Source organism: Eucyclogobius newberryi, unplaced genomic scaffold (genome assembly GCF_026437365.1).
Source record: "Eucyclogobius newberryi isolate DKJ021-1_F unplaced genomic scaffold, fEucNew1.0.hap1 SCAF_20, whole genome shotgun sequence".
In the NCBI taxonomy this organism is placed as follows: domain Eukaryota; kingdom Metazoa; phylum Chordata; class Actinopteri; order Gobiiformes; family Gobiidae; genus Eucyclogobius; species Eucyclogobius newberryi.
Genome location: NW_027315835.1, coordinates 17,327,408 through 17,351,821, shown reverse-complemented (window position 1 = coordinate 17,351,821; position 24,414 = coordinate 17,327,408). Strand labels below are relative to the sequence as shown.

General features: G+C 41.8%; 2 protein-coding genes across 3 annotated transcripts; one reads left to right on the top strand and one right to left on the bottom strand.

The window, feature by feature from the left end:
- Positions 1-880: 880 nt before the first annotated feature.
- Positions 881-4,218, bottom strand: cabp5a (calcium binding protein 5a). Its single transcript, XM_072455993.1, has 6 exons — positions 4,146-4,218; positions 3,921-3,951; positions 1,772-1,915; positions 1,582-1,691; positions 1,313-1,460; positions 881-1,223 (listed from the first exon to the last, which is right to left on the bottom strand). The coding sequence occupies exons 1-6, from the start codon at positions 4,191-4,193 to the stop codon at positions 1,195-1,197; spliced, it is 510 nt and encodes a 169-aa protein (XP_072312094.1). The 5' UTR covers positions 4,194-4,218; the 3' UTR covers positions 881-1,194.
- A 3,657-nt stretch (positions 4,219-7,875) lies between these two features.
- taok2b (TAO kinase 2b) lies at positions 7,876-24,397 on the top strand. Of its 2 annotated transcripts, XM_072456386.1 has the most exons (20): positions 7,876-8,446; positions 9,153-9,293; positions 9,668-9,739; positions 9,825-9,926; positions 10,207-10,252; positions 10,336-10,432; positions 10,547-10,660; positions 11,042-11,133; positions 11,252-11,345; positions 12,036-12,117; positions 13,385-13,552; positions 13,708-13,914; positions 14,597-14,823; positions 14,909-15,086; positions 15,297-15,425; positions 15,493-15,696; positions 15,780-16,019; positions 19,500-19,712; positions 20,595-20,777; positions 21,248-24,397. In XM_072456386.1, the coding sequence occupies exons 2-20, from the start codon at positions 9,162-9,164 to the stop codon at positions 22,136-22,138; spliced, it is 3,471 nt and encodes a 1,156-aa protein (XP_072312487.1). In that variant the 5' UTR covers positions 7,876-8,446; positions 9,153-9,161; the 3' UTR covers positions 22,139-24,397. The 2 variants fall into 2 exon arrangements, with proteins under 2 accessions (XP_072312487.1, XP_072312486.1); XM_072456385.1 differs by lacking the exons at positions 19,500-19,712; positions 20,595-20,777; positions 21,248-24,397 and having other exon boundaries at positions 15,780-19,057.
- Positions 24,398-24,414: the final 17 nt, after the last annotated feature.

Genomic DNA, 24,414 nt, shown 5'->3' with positions numbered 1-24,414 from the left:
TGCAAAGGACCTGCAATACTCATTTTGTGCATCACAACAAGCTGTTTCCCAAGAGTCGCAGAGAGACTGGGACAGAGATTACTGTGGATTAATTCGATAAAGGTCGATGGTGGATACTAGGGGCATCAAAGGCAGATCAGGTTGGCCAGTCCACATTACATCATGGCTCTTCTTTGACCTTTGACATCTGTTCAGTGACTCAGATGTGATCAAATCGCGTGCAAAGTCAAAGTTATTCTAAGGTCTGAAAAGGGTCGCACACAGGTCAAGTTTCTGTTTATTCATTACAGACAAATATAGACAAATAAGTCCCCTTAAGCATTTCATCAGCAAAGTGCTACAGACAGATGGCAAAGCTCTGCTCAGGTGTGGTGAGCCATTCATTGATGCACTGTATTCCATATGTATGGCAATCAGAAGTTATGTACAATTATAAGATATTATTTATTAATATATGTTTTCCTATTGAAGCGCTCTTTCGCTCATGTATTGCGCAACTCTGGATTTGTTTAGGTCAAGAACACCAACTATCTAAATTGTTGTTATATTTTGAGAATTTGCTGTCTTATGCATATTGGTTTTCTACTTATATTTTACAACTTGTCCTCATAATTCAAAAATCGTCTTTGCATTAGTTTCCGGCTACACTACCCTTTTCACATCCTTTGTATGTTGATTTGCTCCAACCTGTTGGCGTCTGGCACAATGTCAAAAAAGGGAGACTATGACAATTTATGAGCATATTCTGTATTCTGTATGTTTCTAACATTTACCTCCTTTCAGCTAGTTCTAACAGATTTAACCGTCGTCGTGATAGGGGACTGTAATTTTCTGAAAATCTTAAAGGAAATTGATTTAAGTAAAAAGGAACATCACACAAAAGTTTGAATCAACCATATATTATGAACAATATGCATACAGTATGCAGCTCTCGTCAACACAACTTTAAGCTTTCAAATAAACAAAACATTGTTCTCCATTACTTTTCTTTTAAAAATATACACATAGAGTATTTACAATAAGTGAATAGCTGTGGAATTCTCACAGAGATTTTCCTTGCAGCATTAACCTAACAGTATGGACAAAGACTTGACTGTATCAACAATTAACAGGAAAAGTAGCCACAATGAATAACAATATTAAAAATGGATGTGACTAAAGTGAAAGTGTAGCTTGTTGGTTTCTCTGTATCTTTCACTGCATCATCATCATTCTGACAAACTCTGCAAAAAAAAAAAAAAATAATAATAATATAAATATAACAATTACGCTAATATTTGGTTTTAGCATTTTAGCCAGGGGAGCAAATCACCTTCAAAGTCTACTGTTCCGTCCCCGTTGTCATCTGCTTCCTTCACTATAGTGTCAATCTCTTTCTGACTCATGTGTTCACCCATTAACTTGCACATTGCCGACCGCAGCTCCTCAGTTGTAATTTCTCCATCTCCATCCATGTCAAACTATGCAAAAGATATATATAATTAGGATACAAATGATATCCTATGATAATACATTGCACATGGCATTTTTGTTGGATACGACAGTTAACAAAGACCTTATATCATCTTATAAGATCTTTACCTCTCTGAATGCATCTTTGAGCTCTTTCATTCCGATCATGCCTGCTGTTTCTGCCAAAAGTTTTGGGGTCATGAGTTCTACAAAGTCCTCAAAGTCCACTCTTCCACCAACTGTGAGAAATGAGTCGTGAGGGTTGATCAAACTTGTCGGGTTCATGCATATCATGTATTATAAAACAACGTTAACATACGATTCATATTTATGTTTTGGCTCAACTCAATCAGTTCCATCTCAGTAGGCATGTAGCCCATGGTCCGCATGAGATTGCCCAGGTCCTTGCAGGTGATCAGGCCGTCCTTGTCTTTGTCAAACTCATTGAAAGCATCGCGCAGCTCTGTGTTGACACATTGATACAATACAGACATACAGTCAAGATACACGTATTTGTACATCTTCATAAATAACTAACAACCATCTACATTTTTAGGCCCGAGCGCCACAAGCTGGCGAGAGGCCTATTAATCTCGTAAGGTCGTGCGAAGCACGGCTGCGAAAGTGCGCACGTAGTGCGCACGAAATCGAGCGCGAAGCGCTCGCCCACTTCCAAACACTCACTAATGCACTCCTTCACTCACGCACGCCCCGTGCATACTAATTAGTAGTAGGAAAATGGAACATTACCGTTGTAAACGGGCGAAGCCCGTGCAAAAGTGCGCACTAAACGAGCACTTTACATTGGGATGACGACCTCTTCGCGGTCGTCATCCCCATATAAAGCACTCATTTGCGCTAAGTAGCTCACGAATACGTTCCCCATCTCTTGCATGTTCCGTGCATATAAGCATGTAATGCAAAAATTGAACATTATTACTGTATAGAGGGCCAAAAACACAAAGTGGGCGGAGCCCACTCAAAATTAAGGAAAGTACCCGTCAGTGACCAGGGACCCACACCATGAGGTAGGAAAGCACGAGCGCTTTCCGAAAATGTATAGTTTATGATTTTTGAAAAATAGGAAACATTGTTTTCGCATCGGAATATTATTCTTAGGCCCGAGCCCCAGCAGGGTGGAGGGCCTATTGCTCCTGCAACGCTGCCGAAGGCAGTGTTGCAACTGTCTGACCAAATATGCAGGCGCAGCCCGCATGTTTGGTACCCCGTCGCCCCTGGCAAGTACAGTGAACTAGCCCATGCCGAAGGCATGGATCATGCATACTTACTCCTGCTATGACAGAAATAGTCAAGTGAATTTAGCTAGAATTTCAGAAATCTCCCAAATTTAACATTTCTGCTGTTTGCGCAGATAAAGTCCGAATTGCGTCAAATTAGAATCAGTTGCTAAACTCTTTGCCCTAAACCTACTTGAAGTGAAATTAATTAATTTGGCGCCACAGCGCCCCCTACAGATTTTATATGGAGGTTAAATGTTTAGTTTTGCGAAATTATCTGAAATTTGACACAAAACTCAATTTTGGCCCCATCAAAAAAGTCAATAAGACCCATGTCATAATTGTTATGGCTTTGCTGTAGCGATGACCGAAACCTCCCATGTTATTCCAATGGGGAAATCACCAGAACATGTTTACACTTTATACTTTCAACAACTCCTCCCAGGGCGTTAGCCCTATCAATGTGAAATTTGGTGAGACTCATCTTCAGGTGTGGACCATCAAAAGTTATCCACATTTTTATTCAAAGAGTCACGGTGTCTGTGCGGCAAAGCCGCACATTTTACCAAGAATTCAAAATAAAATTGCTTTTTGATGGTAAAACAAAGGGGAGAAGATGTGAGAGCGTCACAGATTCAGCAGTAGGCGTAATAAAAGGACAATTGGGGAGCGTTAGCCACGCCCCCTCCTCTTGCGGCGTGGCGGCGGTGTGGCGGCAGCGTGGCGAGGGCCGATCATTGCCGCTTGCGGCTATATTTAGGCCCGAGCGCCACAAGCTGGCGAGAGGCCTATTAGCGCTCGCCCACTTCCAAACACTCACTAACGCACTCCTTCACTCACGCACGCCCCGTGCATACTAATTAGTAGTAGGAAAATGGAACTTTACCGTTGTAAACGGGCAAAGCCCGTGCAAAAGTACGCACTAAACGAGCACTTCAGATTCAGCTGTAGGCGTGATAAAAGGACAATTGGGGCGCGTTAGCGCCCCCTCCTCTTGCGGCGTGGCGGCGGCGTGGCGAGGGCCGATCATTGCCGCTTGCGGCTATATTTCTTTTTTCTTTTTGTTAAACTGACTTAAAATGTTTATTAATACTTGTAATATCATTTGAATCCATATAGTATAATTGTTTCTGGCATGTCCACAATAATCATTCTAAAATAATTCCTGAATCCCATTCAACAATAATCTAATAACTAACTTAACTCCACTAACATCACTAACTTACTTACCATCAATTTCCTCTTCTGCCAATGATCGTTCCTGCAATAATAATAACAACAACAACAACAACAACAGCAACAAAGCGTTATATTAAAACTCTCTGTATTTAGTGTGTTCTTCTAAAGAAATCCCATGTGATTTAAAATTGCATTGTGACAAAGCAACAACCCTGTCATTTCATGCATTAGTTGTTTTCATTATATTATTATCTATAAAATAAATGTCATACTTACAGCATTTTTCCCCCCGCGCAAGAAAATGCATGCAGCTCCTAAACTCATCTCTAAGATGAAAAAAGATGAGTTAAGAAAAAGTGCTGTTTGCCTATTTCTTGGATAATTTACCATCCTGTACAACAATACAGTATACATTATAAAAGAAAGAGTTCATAAAATTTTCCAAAATGATTTAGGCATAGTTTATTGCTATTTTTTTTTTAAATGAACTATAAATTGTAAATAATAGTTCATTTTTAAATGTATTTCTAGCTTTTAAATAAGTAATAAACTTGGAAATTAATTATTCTTTAGTGTCATCAAACTGCAGTTAGTTTACACAAATCCGTATTTTGATTTGAAAATAACTATCAATTGATTCATAGATAAAGTTTCTTACCTACTTCTGGTGATTTTTGTTCACTTGTCAGGCGTTTCGCACTGCACCAGCAGTGTGAGAGAACAAACCGCTCAATTCCAGATTAGTCCTCTGTCTGTGCGACCTCCTTGCCTTGATCCCTGATTTGTGGCGTGCGGCGGGACACTGTGCGTCCAGAGCAGATGGGATGGTGAGGTGAGGAGAGGAGTGGCTGCATGCAGGACTGTATAGACGGAGGGAGGAGTCCTGATGCTCCAGGCCAAACTGGCTGACATTTGACTCTTCACTCGTTTGAGGACGTGACCTCTATTGTTCTTATTTACAGCAGCTTTTCTTAGTTTACAGGAAATTAATAATCAGCAGAGGAAGAAAATACTGAAATGTGTTAATAAACCTTATTTTACACAGCATCTTTTGTTTATTTTAATTTTTACATTTAGAGGAAATATAATACTCATAATTTGAATTTAAAGAATAAATTATGTTCAGTCATAGATTATATGTCCATTTGATAAGTGCTGTTCTGAACATTATTACAGTATACTTATATATACTTATATACGGTGCGGGTGGAGGCCTGCTGACCTCGACTGGGGATGTCGTCGGACGGTGGAAGGAATACTTTGAGGATCTCCTTAATCCCTCAGTCACGTCTTCCGAAGAGGAAGTAGAGACCGGGGACTCAGGGGCTGGCTCATCCATCACCCAAGCTGAAGTCACTGAGGTTGTTCGCAAACTCCTCGGTGGCAGGGCTCCGGGGGTGGATGAGATTCGCCCTGAGTACCTAAAGTATCTGGATGTTGTAGGACTGTCTTGGTTGACACGTCTCTGCAACATCGCATGGCGTTCGGGGACCGTGCCTCTGGACTGGCAGACCGGGGTGGTGGTCCCTCTGTTCAAGAAGGGGGACCGGAGGGTGTGTTCCAACTACAGAGGGATCACACTCCTCAGCCTCCCAGGTAAGGTCTATTCCAAGGTACTGGAGAGGAGAATCCGACCGATAGTCGAACCTCGTATTCAGGAGGAGCAGAGTGGTTTTCGTCCCGGTCGTGGAACACTGGACCAGCTCTATACCCTCCATTGGGTGCTCGAGGGTTCATGGGAGTTTGCCCAACCAGTCCACATGTGCTTTGTGGATCTGGAGAAGGCTTTCGACCGTGTCCCTCGGGGTGTCCTTTGGGGGGTGCTCCGGGAGTACGGGGTCCGGGGCCCTTTGCTCAGGGCTGTCCGGTCCCTGTATGACCGGAGCAGGAGCTGTGTTCGCATTGCCGGCAGTAAGTCAGACCTGTTCCCAGTGCATGTTGGACTCCGCCAGGGCTGCCCTTTGTCACCAGTTCTGTTCATAATTTTTATGGACAGAATTTCTAGGCGCAGTCAGGGGTCGGAGGGTGTCCGGTTTGGGGACCACAGGATCTCATCTCTGCTGTTTGCAGACGATGTTGTCCTGATGGCTCCATCAAACCCGGACCTGCAACATGCACTGGGACGGTTTGCAGCCGAGTGTGAAGCGGCTGGGATGAGAATCAGCACCTCCAAATCCGAGGCCATGGTTCTCGACCGGAAAAAGGTGGCTTGCCCTCTCCAGGTGGGTGGGGTGTCCTTGCCCCAAGTGGAGGAGTTCAAGTATCTCGGGGTCTTGTTCACGAGTGAGGGAAGGATGGAGCGTGAGATCGACAGGCGGATCGGTGCAGCGGCTGCAGTGATGCAGTCGCTGCATCGGACCGTTGTGGTGAAGAGGGAGCTGAGCCGAAAGGCAAAGCTCTCTATTTACCGGTCGGTCTACGTTCTGACCTCACCTATGATCATGAGCTTTGGGTAGTGACCGAAAGAACAAGATCGCGGATACAAGCGGTCGAAATGAGTTTCCTCCGCCGTGTGGCTGGGCGCTCCCTTAGAGATAAGGTGAGGTGAGGAGCCACACGGGGGGAGCTCGGAGTAGAGCCGCTGCTCCTCCACGTCGAGAGGAGCCAGCTGAGGTGGCTCGGGCATCTGTTCCGGATGCCTCCTGGGCGCCTTCCTGGGGAGGTGTTTCAGGCATGTCCCACCGGGAAGAGGCCCCGGGGAAGACCCAGGACACGCTGGAGAGACTATGTTTCTCGGCTGGCCTGGGAACGCCTCGGGATCCCCCCGGAGGAGTTAGAGGAAGTGTCTGGGGAGAAGGAAGTCTGGGAGTCCCTGCTCAGACTGCTGCCCCCGCGACCCGGCCCCGGATAAAGCGGCAGAAGATGGATGGATGGATGGATGGACTTATATATAAGTTTTAACATGGGATTCTGCAAAAGGTAATTCAAATAAATGTACATATTCAGATAAATTACAACTACGTGTTACAATGTGTAATTACCCGTGCATGGTCAGCAGGAGCATATATAAATCAGGATTAAATATTCTCGCACCAGGGTCAGTCAGACATGCAGATTATGGCTCAAATTATAATTTTTTTTCAAAATCAGCAAAAATGAACACTTGATCCTCTTTTGCCGCTGTGCAGTGACCGCTGTGGCCCCAGTTATGTAAATTTGTCAAAAATCTGTTTGCATAAGACATGTATGCCTAATCCCTCTGACAGGCAACAATATTTGTTTTTCTTTTTTCTTTTAATGGGCCAGCTGTGTCTTATAAAAGATGCTGCCTATAGATATATACAGAAGATCAACACGTCAACATCAGGCTGAAGGGGATTTTAGAGCATTAAGTGTTTTGGCAAAAAGATTAAAAGAATAAGACAGACACAGGAAAAAGGAAAAGTTTGATGAATTTGGATAAGGAGATTAGGAGCTCAGAAAGAACACAAAGTCCCTTCAGGGGCAAAATGCTAGAAAAAAAGTTGCTTGAGAATCAAGTCATTATAGATTTTACCATGACATGTGCATTTAACCATAGTCTATATCAGAAGTGGTCAGTAAATTTACATACGTATAATTGTCTGCGTATTAAGTAAGTGCAGTTTTTGAGTATCAGTACTTTGCTTGAGTTGAATTGTATTACTTTGACTTCTCTACATTTGAAAGATAAATATAATACTTTCTACTGCTCCACGTTTCTTTTTTCTTTTGCCTTTTCAAATAAAGATATTATTAATATTAAGTATTTTGTATTCATTATCTTAAATTGATTAAATAAAATGTAAAATTTCTTGTGTAATTAAAAACAAAACGTGACATATGAATGGGGACAAATGTAAAACATATACAGGGCCTTCCTGGGTGGCTGAGAATCTCTACAGATGACGGGAAATAAATAAACAACAACAACAACGACAACGACAACAACAACATTCTTTATTTACAATGTGCATTAATGATACATTTTAACGCTTAGGGGAGCCAAGAGCACGAGGATGTCAAGTCCTAGAGCAGAAGTGGAGAAGAAGTCAGTTTCCGGTTTCCTCGGCTCGCCCCGCGCCGCCATGATGAGGTCCTGAACAAAAACCATCAGACTCCAGCAAAATGGGGGTAACACGGACTGAAAATGAAAAATGCCGACAATGATTCAGTAATGACAATGTGAAGTGGAGCTCGGAGCAGATGCACAAACGTGGATGAACGCACTCTGCTTTGGCAGCGTCTCCCTCGGCGTTGCGTTATTCGGTTAGCGTTGTGGCTAACAGCGGCTATAGCGGTCTGTGATTTCTGTGGAAGAAGCTGCTGCTCTTAAAGAAAGCTAAGCGGCTACATCAGCTAACAGGCGTCTGTCAGAGAGCTGTCATTTCATCTGACTGCCACTTTACCCATGTCGGATCCTGTAGACGCGCTGGTGCTGCATTTGACTGAAGGCACAAGGATGGAGAGGGATTCGAGTGAAAACATCCGCAGTCACAATGTGGTTTATTCTTGTTGAATAGACCACTACCAGCGCCGAGGAGAGGGGAGTGAGACCTATTTTCTACCAGGCCGGGTAGCTAGCCCAGTGCTAGCTACAGTGGATCCCAAAGGCCACGGTAAGACATGTTATAAATCATTTAGAGACCAGTGGCAGGCATATGGCCCTGTCCCTCAGGAAGCTTTAAGAGCTTCGTTGTTCGCAGGGCTTGTTTCATTGACATTGACATGTAGGCTTGTAGAAGCCTGCACATTCAGCCAGTTTTGGGACGTTGTCTGCGTCAGAACACATCGTGCAAATCATGAGCAAAAGCAAAGATAGCCTAATTGACAAGCCAATTGCAAAGCCTCCTAAACTTAATTCACTTGAAACTACTATAGACGAGGTGATGTTGCAGAGAAGCCCACAAATTACACACATCAAGTTCTCCTGATGCATCCAACTGTAAAATATGTTAAACCATTCTTCTGCATTTCCTACAGTTTGTGAAATTGCTTAAGTTAGTGTTATTGTTGCATCAGGAACTGTTTCCTTCCTCTGTGTCACAGAAACCATTGCCTACATTTTGCCTAAAGAAATACCCTGTTATTACACATATTTAGAACAGTGTTGCACACTTGTAAGCAAGTTATTTTTGTCCTGCTGTTGGGGAAAAAAGATTCATTATATTTACCTTTTTTAAGTAGAGACTGTGTTTTACACTTGTTGACAATACAATGCAGAAAGACTTTCCCTGCATTGGCACTTGGATAATGATTCATTAAAATAGTTGACGATATAATGGTTGACAATTAAATGTACTGTGTCTGGCCACTCTTCCCCAGGCGCTGGTCATGCCTGCGAGTGTCCGGGCCGGGAGCCTGAAGGACCCGGAGGTGGCGGAGCTGTTCTGCAGGGAGGACCCTGAGAAGCTCTTCACAGACCTGAGGGAAATAGGCCATGGGAGCTTTGGGGCAGTATACTTTGTATGTACTATTTTATGTGTAACATTTTAATATGTTTTCTTATCTGCTTCATTTTGATTGAATACTTTATATCTAGCTGTAACCCAGTTTCTTTCTTGTGTATTTTTTTTAAAAGATATTTTACATTTACTGTGGTTTGTCACCAAAAATAATACCACCGATTTTATATTGTCAAAAAAGTCACAATAATTTTTGACATAATATTAACATTACATCTTATCAAGGAGAAGAACATCAAATATAGAATTGCAATAGACACAATGGGTGACAATCGGCATTTAACAATGTTGCATAATCAGAGCCTTACCTGATTAAATGTGGCAAGAAGGTTGAGTATATTAACTATTGTTCATGCATGTTTCATTTGTTATCAGGCCCATGACATCCGGACCAATGAGGTGGTGGCCATCAAAAAGATGTCATACAGTGGCAAGCAGTCCAATGAGGTCCAGCAACACTTCAATTTAACAGATACTGTATGAAGTATATCAGACAGGCTTGTAATATCTTTTTTTAATTTTTTTATCTCAGAAATGGCAAGACATCATCAAAGAAGTGAAGTTCCTCCAGAAGCTGCGGCACCCCAACACCGTGGAGTATCGAGGCTGCTACCTAAAAGAGCACACAGCATGGGTCAGTGTGTTCCTAATGCCCATCTGTTTCACAAACCTGATGTTGGACTGTGATTCACTGCATTGACAAGTATTGCATCTTAAAATGGCACTATGTTTCTTCATATTTCTGTTACTTTACAAATTTATGTTGTGAAAAACAACATTTTTAAAAGTTCTTCTTGGATTATACTGTCGGACAACCATTGGTATAAAACCAAATTCTTTCAATTGCTCATTTAAAGGTGGACTGTATTGTCAGGCTTCCTCTAACATCTTTGAAATGTCTTTTTTTTTTGTAGCTGGTGATGGAATACTGCCTGGGCTCAGCCTCTGACCTTTTAGAAGGTAAAGGGAAAATCAAAGTAAATCAATGACCAGTTCACTTTGTTCAGATGTTATAGCTAACACTTTTGTTCTCGTTCACACAGTTCACAAGAAACCCCTTCAGGAAGTGGAAATTGCTGCCATCATCCACGGTGCATTGCAGGGCCTGGTGTATCTTCATTCTCACAACATGATTCACAGGTATGTCTTTTCTCTCTAGTGCGCCCCTCCCCAATTTTAATCAAAGGACTGCATTACAACCATGTAACCACCATATTTCCTTACATTGTTCCCTTTCATTTAATTGTTTTTCAGGGACGTGAAGGCAGGAAACATCTTGCTAACGGAGCCGGGCCAGGTCAAACTGGGAGACTTTGGATCGGCCTCTATAGTTGCTCCTGCCAACTCCTTTGTGGGGACACCTTACTGGTGAGATGTGCATTTTCTTACAATGTCATAAATGTGACTAAAAAGTTTAGCCGGGACGCTTGCAGTTGATGAGTCATTTTCACTTTTTTGTTCTATTACAAATATTTGGACTTGCTTCTCAAAGCATGGGTTGTTTTAACCTTCAGCTATCAACTTTATTATGATTATTTGCTTAGCTGAAGGACTTATAAACCTTTACTCTATTTACTATGTGAGGACATGTTTTCCATAAGATCCTGTTTACACAATGCCCTTTGAAGTCTTTCATCTGTCTGTGTATTGTGTGTTTGTTGTAGTTGTCTCTGTTGATGTGGTTTAGATTAGATGGGGTTTTCTGGTCGTGAGAGAAAGCTCAAAGTGGATGTTGTTTGTCTGTTGCAGGATGGCTCCGGAGGTAATCCTAGCCATGGATGAGGGTCAGTACGATGGAAAGGTGGATGTGTGGTCACTTGGCATTACCTGCATAGAGCTGGGTAAATCATCTACTATTCTTTAACATATAATATAATGCTATTGTTCTTTTCAGAAATGGCCTTTGTCTTTATCCTTTTATCTCTTTGTCCCTCTCCCTCGTGGTTGGTCACTGTACAGCCGAAAGGAAGCCTCCTCTGTTCAACATGAATGCCATGAGTGCCTTATACCACATCGCCCAGAATGAGAGCCCTGTGTTGCTGTCAAATCACTGGTGAGAGAAATTGCATGTCTCTAATTATTTTTTAAAGCTGCTGTTTTCTTTCTTAAGAATTCTTAATTTGTCGCATACATATTTTCACAGCAATTCATTTATAAGCGCTTTTTACAACTTTCAGAGGCCCGAGAAGAGTTTTGTCATGCTAGCATGCTAACAGCGCTTTCTGGTTTGACCCTAAGAAATTATTTTACTATGTATCTGTTCTGCGGTTAAGGTTTATTCATGAAAAAAAATCGGGTACAGCCCAGTTCATGTAATATTTAAAACCCACTTTAGGTGGTGGGCCGAGAGCATCAGTTATTCAGGGTAAAGCACGAAAAGCATGAAACATAATTAAGCAATGACCGGTACAGGTAGTATATTTTTGGTTATGGTTGGGTGCACTGCAGGTGTTGGAACTCAAGTGGGTGGAATAATATTTCCAGATGCACTATTGGCAGGGGACACGCCATGTAATACCAGTCTGCTGTTTTTGCCTAAAAAAAAAAAAGGCTTAGAAAAAATCCCACGATAAATGTAGATCATGGCCGAAGAAAACAAAGTCCTCCCATGATGGAGATCTATCATCTGCATGAAAGGGCTGTTGGCCCACCATTTACTTTTAGTTTTTACATTTTAGTTCATATGTATACACTAGTATCGAGTGATCATACATACTATTTAATTTTTGTTTAAATTTTTTAGGTCAGACTACTTCCGCAATTTTGTGGATTCCTGTTTGCAGAAACTTGTCCCAGACAGACCTACCTCTGATGTGCTGCTCAAGGTACAGACAGACTTTAATGTTGTATCTAAAATCTCTTTGCCTTTGTGCAAAGCCTTTGTACACAAAGACATTTCAACAGTTTAATTTTTAATTTTTTTCACAGTTTATTTCTAAAAGATAAGCACATTATTGCCACTGCACGTTTTGCCATTATATTCACTAAGATCAACACAAAAATACTGTAAATTCTCATTTTTCTCATGTATTTTAAATTGAGGATTGAGTAGAAACTGATATAATGGTTCCCATCTGTCCATATAATCTGCCTCTTTATTGGCTAATCTAGCTGCTGTCCCTCCAGTGATATCACTTCTAGTGCATTTGTGCATCAATCATAATCTGTTGAACTGTCCGTTCAACAGTATTATTGTTTTGGTTATAAATCAAAATGATTTGTATATATTCTTTGAAATATGACTAAATTGATGTAATAATACTAAGTATAGTAATAGTAATGCTGTTGTCTATATTTTAATATTATATTGCTTCCTCAGTCGTTTTAAGACATAAATTCTGGATTTTCTGACATTCCCACAAAATGTGCTTAAGAGTTCCCTCAGCTGAATTTAATCAAAAAGTGAAGAAAGTTTGAAGTCTGAATGTTTTATGGACTGCTAAATGATTACAACATTTAAGATGAAAACCGTATGTCCTCTAATTTGTGACTGTATATAAGTCATGCATTCTACACATTTTACACTTTTTTCGCTGCTTTTTCTCCTCCTATACCCAGTCTGTCGTCCTCTTGAGTGGGACAGGCAGTGGTGGAAAAAGTACAGAAAATGTTAGATAGACTATAGATAGACTGTCTAAACATTTACTCAAGTACTCCTGGAAAATTCTAAAGTTGCATGAATAATATCACTCAAAGTACTAGTTACTTTTTCATGCAATTTTAGTTTCTTTCATACAAAACTTTCATACAAAACTTGATTTATTAAACGGAAATACGCACATTCTCTTGAGCTCTGACCAATCTGAGCAGGTCATGGAGTGTGGTTAAATGTGTTTGTAGAGCGAGAGGAGCAGAGACCGAGGTGAGGCAGCTGTGCATTGGGACAAACGGGACTTGTACTGTACTCAACAACTCTTATTTTAATTGTAGCTGAATACAATGGCTAGAATTATACCCAGTACAAGTGCATGTTTACAAAATCCATCAATTTATTTAAGAATACAATACCCCTAAAATCTGACAGATTTATTTACCTCTGAAATGCAACATGAATCTTCTATGTGTAAATAAATGTGTTAATCTTTCCTTCAGCACCACTTCCTATGCAGAGAGCGCCCTATTACAGCTGTGATGGATCTTATTGCACGTACAAAGGATGCAGTTCGAGAGTTGGACAACCTTCAGTATCGAAAGATGAAGAAAATTCTTTTTCACGAGGCACACAATGGACCAGCCCCAGAAGGAGGTGATGATGAAGAGGTAAGAATGTGGTGTAATGATTAAAAGCATGAACAGTTGTAATCCAACTAACGTTTTTTCTGAAAAAAGACAATAATCAAAGCAAAAATAATGCTACGTTGGTGTTTCCCCTTGTGTGTTATATGTTCATCTCACCGCTTTGTTTTGTCCTTCAGGATGTGGAGCAGTACATGCTACGCACTGGTACAGTAAATAGCATGGAGAGCTCTCATTCTCTGCCGTCCATGTCGATCAGCGCCAGCTCCCAAAGCAGCTCCGTCAACAGCCTGGCTGACGGCTCCGACGACAGCGGCGAGATGGCCATGATGCAGGAGGGAGAGCACACGGTCACCTCCAACAGCTCTGTTTTGCACAAGCCTCTGGTGAGCACTAATACTATCTGTAATACTGTAAAAGCCACACTTTTTGACAAAATGAGACCGCTTTGGCGGGTAGTTTCACTTCGCTGTCTGAAAAAAACGTCTAAAGTTTTGCACCAGCCTGTAATATAATGCATGTGAATATTAGCAATGTACCAAAGTTTAGTAAGCAAGGTTTGTAAGCACTAGGAATTGGTCGAATAGATTTAAAACATCCTCTTTTTGTGGTTTGAAAATCAGGTGCTTCAAGTAGTTCCAAAATGATTATTTATTTATAGTGAGCAATATTTGTAGCAATATATCACACATCATCATTTGTTATCATGAAAAGCCTATATTTATATATGGGGTTACAATTGTTTTTGTAATTTCTTCATGTCACCTAACTTAAAGGTTTGTGAGCACTGACAAGAGACTTAAGTGAGTGTCATCTAAGTTTTATTTATTTTCCCCAAAATCTCCATACAGCACATGCTTTTGCTACCACAGTATTAGCTGATGGGGCATGTCAATTTAAAAGCCACACACTGATCATTACGATCTGCAAATGACTTTAATTGCAATGCCTTAACAATGTGTTTTAGACTTGCCATGGACATTATGGTTGTGCCTCTACTGCCCTCTGCTGGTTTAATTGCTTAGAGTTATGACCACGTAACACATATTTCTTGTACTCTCAAAACAGAGCCATGATAATATCTATGATGACCCATACCAACCTGAAGTTGACCCCCAGCGAGAGGCTTCGGGAGGAGGAGGGGGTGGTGGAGGAGGAGGTGGTGGAGGTGGAGGAGGAGGGGGTGGAAGACGCCGGCGGAGAGACCACTTTGCCACAATCAGAACAGCTTCACTAGTCACACGTCAGATCCAGGAGCATGAGCAGGGGTCGGCTCTCAGAGAACAGATGTCTGGGTATGATTATTGTCACTAGTAAACACAAATTCAACTTATCACGTTTTTTTTTTTTCTCGTAATAATGCCACTTGTCTGTCCACAGGTATAAACGTATGAGGCGCCAGCACCAGAAGCAGTTGATGGGCCTTGAGAACAAATTGAAGGCTGAAATGGATGAGCACCAATTGAGACTGGACAAAGAGCTGGAGAATCAGAGGAACAACTTCTCTATGGAGGGAGAGAAACTGTCCAAGAAACACCAGGCCATTTTAGAAAAGGAGGTGAGAAAACAAGTCTTTAAATGGTGACAGTGGAGCTTTCATCCACCATTCGTAATGTTGGAAAAAAGTTCTGATCGTTTTGTCCTTACCTAGACACTTCACACTATTATGAATATTAATACTATTCATAGTAATTATACTTTTAAAACAGGGAATGCAAGCTCAAGTACTTCCCTGTGAGCTAAAATATGTATTGGTATGGTTCTACAGACAAAAGCAGTTCTGACAGAAGAGAAGAAGTTCCAGCAGCACATACTGGGACAGCAGAAGAAGGAGCTAACCGGTCTTCTGGAGTCCCAGAAGAGACAATATCGCCAGCGAAAGGAGCAGCTTAAAGAGGTACTCCTTAAGTTATTCAATACAAATGCAAAAACAACTAAATCTAACAAGATCTTTTAAAATTTAGGAACTGAACGAGAACCAGTCAACGCCAAAGCGTGAGAAGCAGGAATGGCTGGTGCATCAGAAGGAGTGTTTACAGCAGTTACAAGCTGAAGAAGAGGCGGGCCTGCTCCGAAGGCAGAGACAGTATTATGAACTCCAGTCTCGCCAATACAAGAGGAAGATGTTGTTGGCTCGACACAACCTCGAGCAGGATCTGCTTCGAGAGGTAATGTGAAGTTTCTACAGGGTAGACTTACAAAAACCTGTTTTTCATTTGGTTACATCATAATTGTCCTTATGATCCTCTAGGAACTGAACAAGAAGCAGACACTGAAGGACTTGGAGTGTGCCATGCTGCTGCGCCATCATGAGTCCACCCAGGAGCTGGAGTTCCGTCAGCTCAGTTTGGTGCAGCGCACTCGGGCCGATCTGATCCGCACCCAGCATCAGACTGAGCTCACCAACCAGATGGAATATAACAAGAGGCGTGAACAGGAGCTACGCCAGAAACACGCAGTGGAGGTCCGCCAACAGCCCAAGAGCTTGAAAGTGAGTGAGAGCCCAGTGTCTGCTGACGAGGGAGAGGGTCACACAGACCAGAGGTCGGCTGAGGTTTGGCCCGCGGAGGAGGAGATGGACGAGGAACAGGAGAGAGATGAACTAGAAAAAGAGTTTGATGGTAAAGACACTGAAGACTACAGAGCTGTGGCAGCTGAGGCAGAGGAAGCAAGTGGCTCTGTGGTTGGCTTCTTAGATGAAGTAGATGATATTAAACCAAAGTTAAGTGAAATTGAGAATGAAAGAGGACAGTGGGAAGTTGAGGATGAAGGGACAGATTTGAGAGAAGTAGATGGTGTTCAGTGTGGCGGTTCTAAATCAGAACAATTGGACTCTGAGGAAGAGGAGGGTAGGGGAGTGGCTGATGGCTGTCCATCAGAGCTGTTCTCATCTTTAGCTCTAGAACGGCGGCGGCATTGTGAGAGAGATATTGACGATCTCTCGGAGTTTTACTTTCCTGACAGCACAGATGAGCTGGAGCCAATCCCTGTGTTACCTACTGCACCTCCTCCACCTGCTGAGACCTCTCTGCCCTCTCTCCTGTCTCACGCCTTGTGTCTCCTGCTGTCCTTCTCGGCCGCAACGCACCCTTCAAATCTCACGCTGCTGATACTCTCTGTCTTTCTCCTCTCTCTGAGGCGCTCCCCTCCTCTGCCCTCACTCTCCTCTCTACTGCTGTCGGCTGAGCTTGCAGTGCTGGCTCTTCTGTTCTCCTACCTGTTCCTTCGCTCGTGCTTTGCCCTATCTCTGTCCACTTTTCTGTGGCTCAGTCTGTGGGCCAGTGGTCTCTTCAGTCTGGCCCTCTCCTTTAGTCTGGGCATTTATTATGTCCCTGTGATTCTAATCTCTGTGTCCTTCCTCAGTACACCCTCCCTGTTCCTCTCACTATATTTAGTGGTGGTCCTGGTTGTCCGGCCAGCTCGAGACTTTTTCCAAAATGCACCTCGCAAAGTGAACCGCCTCTGCATGCGTGTCCTTTTCCGTTTGCCGCGGCCACTCTTTGCTATTAGTCAGCTTTTTCTGGGAGGAATGGCAGAACGAAACCTCTATGAGATGTTTCCCAAAGCAGGACGTAACTGGGGTGCGCGTCAATCTAAAATTCCTGTATCTATCAAAAGTGTACCTTTGGAATCTCAGGCTCACTGCAGCAACAACTCTCCCTTGACCAAATGCCTTATTTGGATAAAGCGTTTCATCAGACGCCCCATTGGAGTTTTAGCAGACCTGGCCAACTCTGCAGTGGTAAGACTGGTGCTAAGGTTGGTGAAAAAGCTACCCCCTAGTTGTCAAATTAAACTCCAAAGTCTAGGCCTCTTAAAGAAGGAATCTCCGAGCAGATTGCCACGCCTGTTGCCACGTGAGGTTAGAGAGCAGATGCAGAGAGAGAGGCAAAGTAGGGAGAGGGAGCGTAAAAGGAGGGAGGAGAGGAATCGCCTGTTTCGAGATTACACCCGATGGGAAAGTGGTCTGAGGAGAACTTCCTCCGGGAGGTTCGTACGGGGTAAAGTCCGACCATGGCGGTAGTCAAACAGGAGCCCGTTATGAGGAATATTTCAGTAGAGAATAATGTACCAAAGGCATGTGTGAGCCCATTATGATAATTTTTCTGTTTGTGTCATTGGGCCTGTGTGTGTTGTTACATGATGTCCTAGAGTTTTCAACATTTAAACACATTTGTGGGTGAACACGAGCCAAGTTATTTTGGCTTGTGGAAACTAGTATTTACATACAAATGAATGGTAACAAGCTGTGCGGTTGTAAAACTGTTAATCCAGTTACTGTACAACTTGCAATTAAGTTTTATTGTTACTTTATTGTGCTTTTTGTAAAAGTTATTATATTTTTTTTATTTGATTTTGTTTATTTGTCAGACAAAGATTTATATGGTTATTTTGACCAATTTGTGCAATTGTATTTCATTATACTGTATTTTACTTTAAAGTACACAGTAGCTGCAGTGCTAGATCATATTGTTGAATCGCTCCCCGGCTACATTTTCACTTCCCAAAGCTGTGACGCTCATGACAAAGGATTTTTCTATCACTCCTGAACACTAAAAGAACTTTGTTAAAGTCCAATAACCCTATTGGGTATTGCTGATTTTGATAGAAATAGAAAACCTAAGATGTGTGTACTTAGCACAAAGAACCAATAAAGTAGTTTAGTTGTATATTGTATAGAGATGACATGGTAATGTCCTCAGCTAACATTATTGTAGATGTTTTATTGCACTTTATACAACAATCTTTAAATATGTTATTGAACTTATGAAAACCATAAATGGTTAAGTGCCTAATATCATACATTTGCACAGCTCTTGTTTGAGTGATCATTCCCTAATTCACGGGAGTAGTAGAAATAGTTATCTATAGAAAGATGATTATTTCAGCGTAGCAGTAAAATATGAAGCCATATTGACAATCTCATGTGACCACTAACTATTGAGTCCAAAGATTGATAGAACTACTGAATGTGAAATTTGACATAAGCAGCTACCTTTTAGAAACAAATGTATAATTGTGAGAGCAGTAATTAGATAACATTTTTGAAATATGATGATCAATTTCAATAACCCGAGCATTCCAGATTACGGGAACACATTTCAGGAAGACATTTTAAGTCATACATTTCTAAGCAAAGTACCTGGTGAACAGATATTTACATAGATCCTACAGGGTAATGACCCTAGTTTTTTCAGACATATATTTAAGGACTTAAGCTTTAAAAATGACTTTTGGTTTGAGTTTTGTTTTGTTTGAATGTATCCCCTTGCTTTGTGTTTCCTTCCTCTGTTTATGTTTACATGTTTGTATTCTGTTCTGTGATACCATTTAAGTGTTAGTGTGTCAATTTCCCACCGTACATTTTTATGCATATGATTTATGCAATATACATAGCATTCAGCCATTTGTTTTTTCACTATTTGGTAGTAGACGTAGTGTTTGGCTATGTGTGCCTATGGAATTTTAGAGATTAAATGTCATACTTAATCATATCTTTTCAAACAAAAAATAAATGTGTTAAAATCATTGTCTTGTTTTTATGATTTTAGTTCATCATTTTTTATAGTTTTTTCATGTTATTGTTCCCCTGTTATACACCTGTTTATGTTGTCTTCCCGTCTCACCATCCATCAAAATAACACAAGCCGCTTTTGATTTAACCATAACCGTAAGTATAATCCCATATTAATTACATGCCTATCCTGTGTTGTACATTTACTAATGAAGGGCCAGTGTCTTAGCAAGACTCTAGACTTTTAGCGTAACTCTTGTTCAATTAGTGCCGAGAATAGTTGTCAAAAGAATACAGAAAAAATCCATGGCCATTTTTGGCATCGTACTACTCGCATCTTAATGTAGAAATTGTATAATAATGTGCAGAAGAGCTTAAAATGTGTTTTAGACTTTAGACGTATGCTGGCCACAGGAGGTTTAGCTCCGCTGCATCATTTCTCCTCTCTTTCCTCAGTCAAAAGAACTCCAAATAAAGCGGCAGTTCCAGGACACGTGTAAGATACAGACACGCCAGTACAAGGCGCTGAGGAACCACCTGCTGGAGAACACGCCCAAGGCCGACCACAAAGCCGTACTGAAGCGCCTCAAAGATGAGCAGACTCGTAAGCTGGCCATACTGGCTGAGCAGTATGACCACTCCATCAATGACATGCTGTCCACTCAGGCTGTGAGTAAGGCAAGGAGTTGTCGTTCCTTTCACACGTACACCACACATCACTGCCTGGCCCGGGACTGCCACCCACAAGCCCCTCTGACTGCACCCTGTCTGCCCCACAGCCAGCTTCCTCCTGGGTCTTCATTAAAGCACCTCCCAAAAGGCCCTCCAATGGTTCCCCTGAATGTCATGTCATAATATGACATTCATGACATATATATTCATGACATATTATGTCATGAATATATTTATAAAAAGGCTTAATAATTAAATTATATATTTATTTTTTACTGCCATCTAAGTCAGTTTATTGCTTAACAGAGTTAACAGACTAGAATTGTAAAGCAACCAAACGGGTAAATGTATCTTCTATTCTCCATCCGTCCTGTGGCAAACACTAGCGACTCCTCTTTCCAAGTAAGAAACATTTGTTGTACTTTCACTGTCCGATAAATCAATTAATAAAAATGTTTTTTGATTATAAAGGTTTGCGAGTACCAACACTAAGTCATATATTATGTGCTACAAATATATAACGTTTGCAGCAAGTCACTCTAAATTGCATCCCAAACACTTCATGTGCTAAAGAACTCAGGACACCAGTTCCAATAACTACATATTTACCAAATAAGCCCTGGCGGTAAGTCTATTAAGAATGTTTCCCATACAACCTTAACATAATAGATACTAGCTCTAAATTGTACCTGTGCATCTATAATATTATATATACACATATATGTGTAATCCAGCAAGAACAAATTGCTCAAATTGGACCTTATCCACTGCCTGCTCTTGTGCGTCACCTTTTCTCTTCAATCCTTTTGATACAGTTTTAAGAATGTCTTTCAAAACTATAGCTGCCTTCATCGTACTCCATGTGCTTTTTCCCTTTAGTTACGGCTGGATGAGACCCAAGAAGCCGAGTATAAGGTTCTGAGGATGCAGTTGCAACAGGAACTGGAGCTGCTGAACGCTTACCAGAGTAAAATCAAAATCCACACTGACAATCAGCATGAGAGAGAGGTGAAGGACCTGGAGCAGAGAGTGTCCATCCGCCGCGTCCTGCTGGAACAGAGGGTTAGACACTTCATGTTAATCTATCCATGCACACTTTGTGGGTGTGTGTAAAGTAGATTTTGTTATGTGGTACCAGGAGAGTTTAAGAGTAAGACAAAGAAATGGTAATTTACACAGATTTAGGGAATTATGAAAGTGTCAAAGGTGGTGAGCTTGACAAAGACTTCTGACTTGACAAAGCTACTGAATCAACACCTTAATTAATCTAGTTACTTTTATTTATACTGTATGTTTGCTCAAAACCTTTAGACAAGACGTCACCATGAGCATGCTAAAAATAACCCTTTTACCCCTTTCCTTTCAGTCTCAAACCCCAATGAAACATAAAGTACTTTTAATTGTGGAGTAGAAAGTAAAGATACCTCAAATGTAGTAATGTAAAAAATATCTCAGAAAATTGACTGATGTACACATAATAGATTTTAAGTAATGTATTTGTACCTTGGTACTTTCCCCATCTTTTTCTGTAGATTGAGGAGGAGATGCTGTCTTTGCAAAATGAGCGCTCCGATAGAATTCGCACTCTTCTGGAGAGGCAGGCCAGTGAGATCGAGGCCTTCGATTCAGAAAGCTTGCGTTTAGGCTTTACTAGCATGGCTCTGTCTGGGATCCCTGGTGATGCGTACTCCAAACAAGGATACCCCAATGCCCCTCCCTCTGGGTCCCGATCAGGAGGCCACTGGAGTCACGGCCTGCACCCCCAGAACTCCTCCGCTCAGCCACTGCAACACTCGCGACGCAGCCACAACAGTGGCTGCAGTGGGGGAGGAGAGCGCAGGAGTGAGTCCTCTTCGCACGCCCTGGCCCTGGCTTTGGGCAGAGAGGGGAGAGAAGTACACCATTCATCTCGCTCTTCAGCTTCCTCCTCCTCATCATCCTCCTCGTCTTCCTCCCACCACCAGCGCCACCAGCTGCCTCAGCACTACCACCATCAGAGCACACCACAGCTGTACCGCGAGCGGGAAAGGGATCGCGAGCGTGAGCGCGAGAAGGAGAGGGATTGGGGTGTGCACCCTCACCCCGTGCCCTTTTCACACCACCTGCCCTCGCGCTCCTCCTCACAGTCTCTGGCCATGCTCCCGCCCCCACCGCCCGCTCCCCCCTCCATCTCGGGCCCGTCCTCCTCTTCATCTTCCTCCTCTTCGTCACAGGGGGGCATTTATGGTGGCGTAGGGGGCAGTGGGGGCCTGGGGGTGCGAGGTGCCCCTAGTTTGATTGCCCTGAGGAACAGCCCTCAGCCGCTGAGGAGGACGGCCTCAGGGGGGGGTCCCGGGGGCGCAGGGGGCAGTGATGGAGTCTTGAGCCGAAGCACATCTGTCACTTCTCACATCTCAAACGGCTCCCACCTGTCTTACTCCTAGACAGGCCTTTGAGCAGGAGCATGAGGAAGCAAGGTAGCCCACACTTGTCACATCTGAAGATTTTCAGCTTGCCATTTGTCCCAGACCAGATGAGGTATAATATTTAAAAGGTGCTCACTGCAAAGCCAATGGAACTCACTCTCGTGCTTTTCAGGGTACAAAAGATCCATAGTTTGTACTGAGGTTTAGTATGCATCCAAAACGTAGTAGTTTGTCATTTGGCCATGCAGTGAGCACTCTGGGGACATTTTAATTTCAAAGATGCACATAGTGAAAACTGGATGATGACAAACTGAAACAAAGATGTGACCTGCTCATTTAGACTTGAGAGAGAGGCGTTTATCCATTCTCTACACTACATTAGTCAGAAATGGAAAAGTTCTGACCGTCTGTGAAGAATTCCAGTGAGCTTAGATGAAGAGGTTTGTGTTAACTGTTTTGAGCTCATCATTTTGTCGCTGAGCGCGGAGAGAGTTGTGGGCAGAAAAGTCTTCTATGATGTTCTTTGCTGGAATGGAGAAAGACTGAGAACAATGATGGAAACAGGAATACTCGATCGGCAATGTGTATGTATGTATGTAGTCTGTAGTGTCCAGATATATTTAGCAAATTCTCACTATCAAGCTCCAGGAACGGAAAGCACCAACAAAAATGGCTTGCTTAACTCTTGTCAATCATATACTGGAAATACCAGAAACACTTTTTTTTGTGTTTAACAATTATTGATTTTTAATAGCAAAAAACAAACAAGTTACTTCGATCATCACCAATGCCTTTATGCAGCTCTTAAAGGGATGTTGTGCCATCAAACAGTTCTATTTGATTCAGTGCAGAATGTCAATTAAGGAAGAGGCTGATTTAATAGTGCAAATGTGATAAGGATAATAATTTTATGTGAAAGATGTACAAAAGTAAAGATATCCCTTTTTGGCATCATGACATACTGAATATCAAAACATGCGTGTCTACTAAAATCACTCCAATGCATGAGATAGATGTGCAAGACATTTGTAAACATGATCAAACACACCTGAAATATACTGTACAAGTTTCACTGACCTTTACAATTGTGTGTCCCACAGTTTTGACCTTATTGTACTGTATATATTTATGGAAATACTAAAATACAAGCTCAAGTCTTTGGTTTTATAGCATAACACAGATAATGATAGTAATTTTGATAAATCAACATGAATATTGAATCCAAGATTTAGCAAACTCAAACTGCATTTTCTACAGTTGTCAATATTATAATTATGCCTAATGTGTTTGTTGTATACAGTACATGTTCATGGTTTTCTGCAGGCAACCAAGTGGCCAACTTTTGACTCCTGCAGTGGGACAAGAGTTAAAATACGTAGACGAGCTGTCAGGTTTTGTTTGTTCACAGAGTTAATGATTATTAATAACAGCTTATTGATAATAATTAATGAAGCCGTCAAAGCAGTGAAGCCACATTTTAAAAGACACATCAATGGCCTCAGGAGAGGACTTTTCCACTATTACATGAACTCAGTGGAAAGAAAGATAAGATAAGATAAGAACATTTTACAATTAGCCACTGGAATGTAAATGCTGTTTTTTATTTGTATTTTACTGTCTGTAAACCTCCGTTGGTGAAGATGAAGTGAGCAATCCTAGTTGATCTGATATTTGAAAGACTGTGACAGCGTGGTGTAGGGGCCTGGACTGAGCTGCTGTGCTTTTGCGCCCCCTTGTGTTACACAGCAGCAGTGACCGACACAGCCCTATCCCAGCACCTGAGACCAACCAGTGTTTGACAAGGTTCCTTCTCTCATACTTCAAATACTTGAAGGACTATGTTTTTTTTTATGTTACAAGAAAAAGATACTCTTGCTGTTTGTATGACTCAGAAACACCAGCTAAAGACATTTCCCTGTATAATCTACTTGCTTGGTTGGGATCTCAAGTGCATGCATAAAATCCTTATATAAACCAAGCTGAGGGATTCTGGGTGGCCTCACAGTTTTAGTTGGAGAAAACAATGTGGTAGTTTTTAATCTTTTTACAATTTATTCAGATGGATTTGTCATTGTCAGGTGTCACTTGTGTCAGGAGTGAGGACCTTTTTTCCAGCCCACTCATACTTGAAGGTCAAACAAGGAGAATTTAGAAGCGCAGATGCTACTATCAGAAGTAATTCCGCATTGAAGAGTTGGAGTGATGTCTTAACACTATTGGAAAAGGAATGAGGTGATTAGAATTGATTTTAAAAAGATAATAAATTGATATTAACACGACTTTTTGTTTTCTTT

Coding starts and splice junctions, on each gene's coding strand:
- cabp5a (XM_072455993.1), bottom strand. CDS start 4,193: ATGAGTTTAGGAGCTGCATGCATTTTCTTGCGCGGGGGGAAAAATGCT. Junction 1,461..1,581: donor TCAAAGATGCATTCAGAGAG/GTAAAGATCTTA, acceptor TCTTTTGCATAG/TTTGACATGGATGGAGATGG. Junction 1,224..1,312: donor CGGAACAGTAGACTTTGAAG/GTGATTTGCTCC, acceptor TTTTTTTTGCAG/AGTTTGTCAGAATGATGATG.
- taok2b (XM_072456385.1), top strand. CDS start 9,162: ATGCCTGCGAGTGTCCGGGCCGGGAGCCTGAAGGACCCGGAGGTGGCG. Junction 12,118..13,384: donor CCTCTGATGTGCTGCTCAAG/GTACAGACAGAC, acceptor TCTTTCCTTCAG/CACCACTTCCTATGCAGAGA. Junction 15,426..15,492: donor GAAAGGAGCAGCTTAAAGAG/GTACTCCTTAAG, acceptor TTTAAAATTTAG/GAACTGAACGAGAACCAGTC.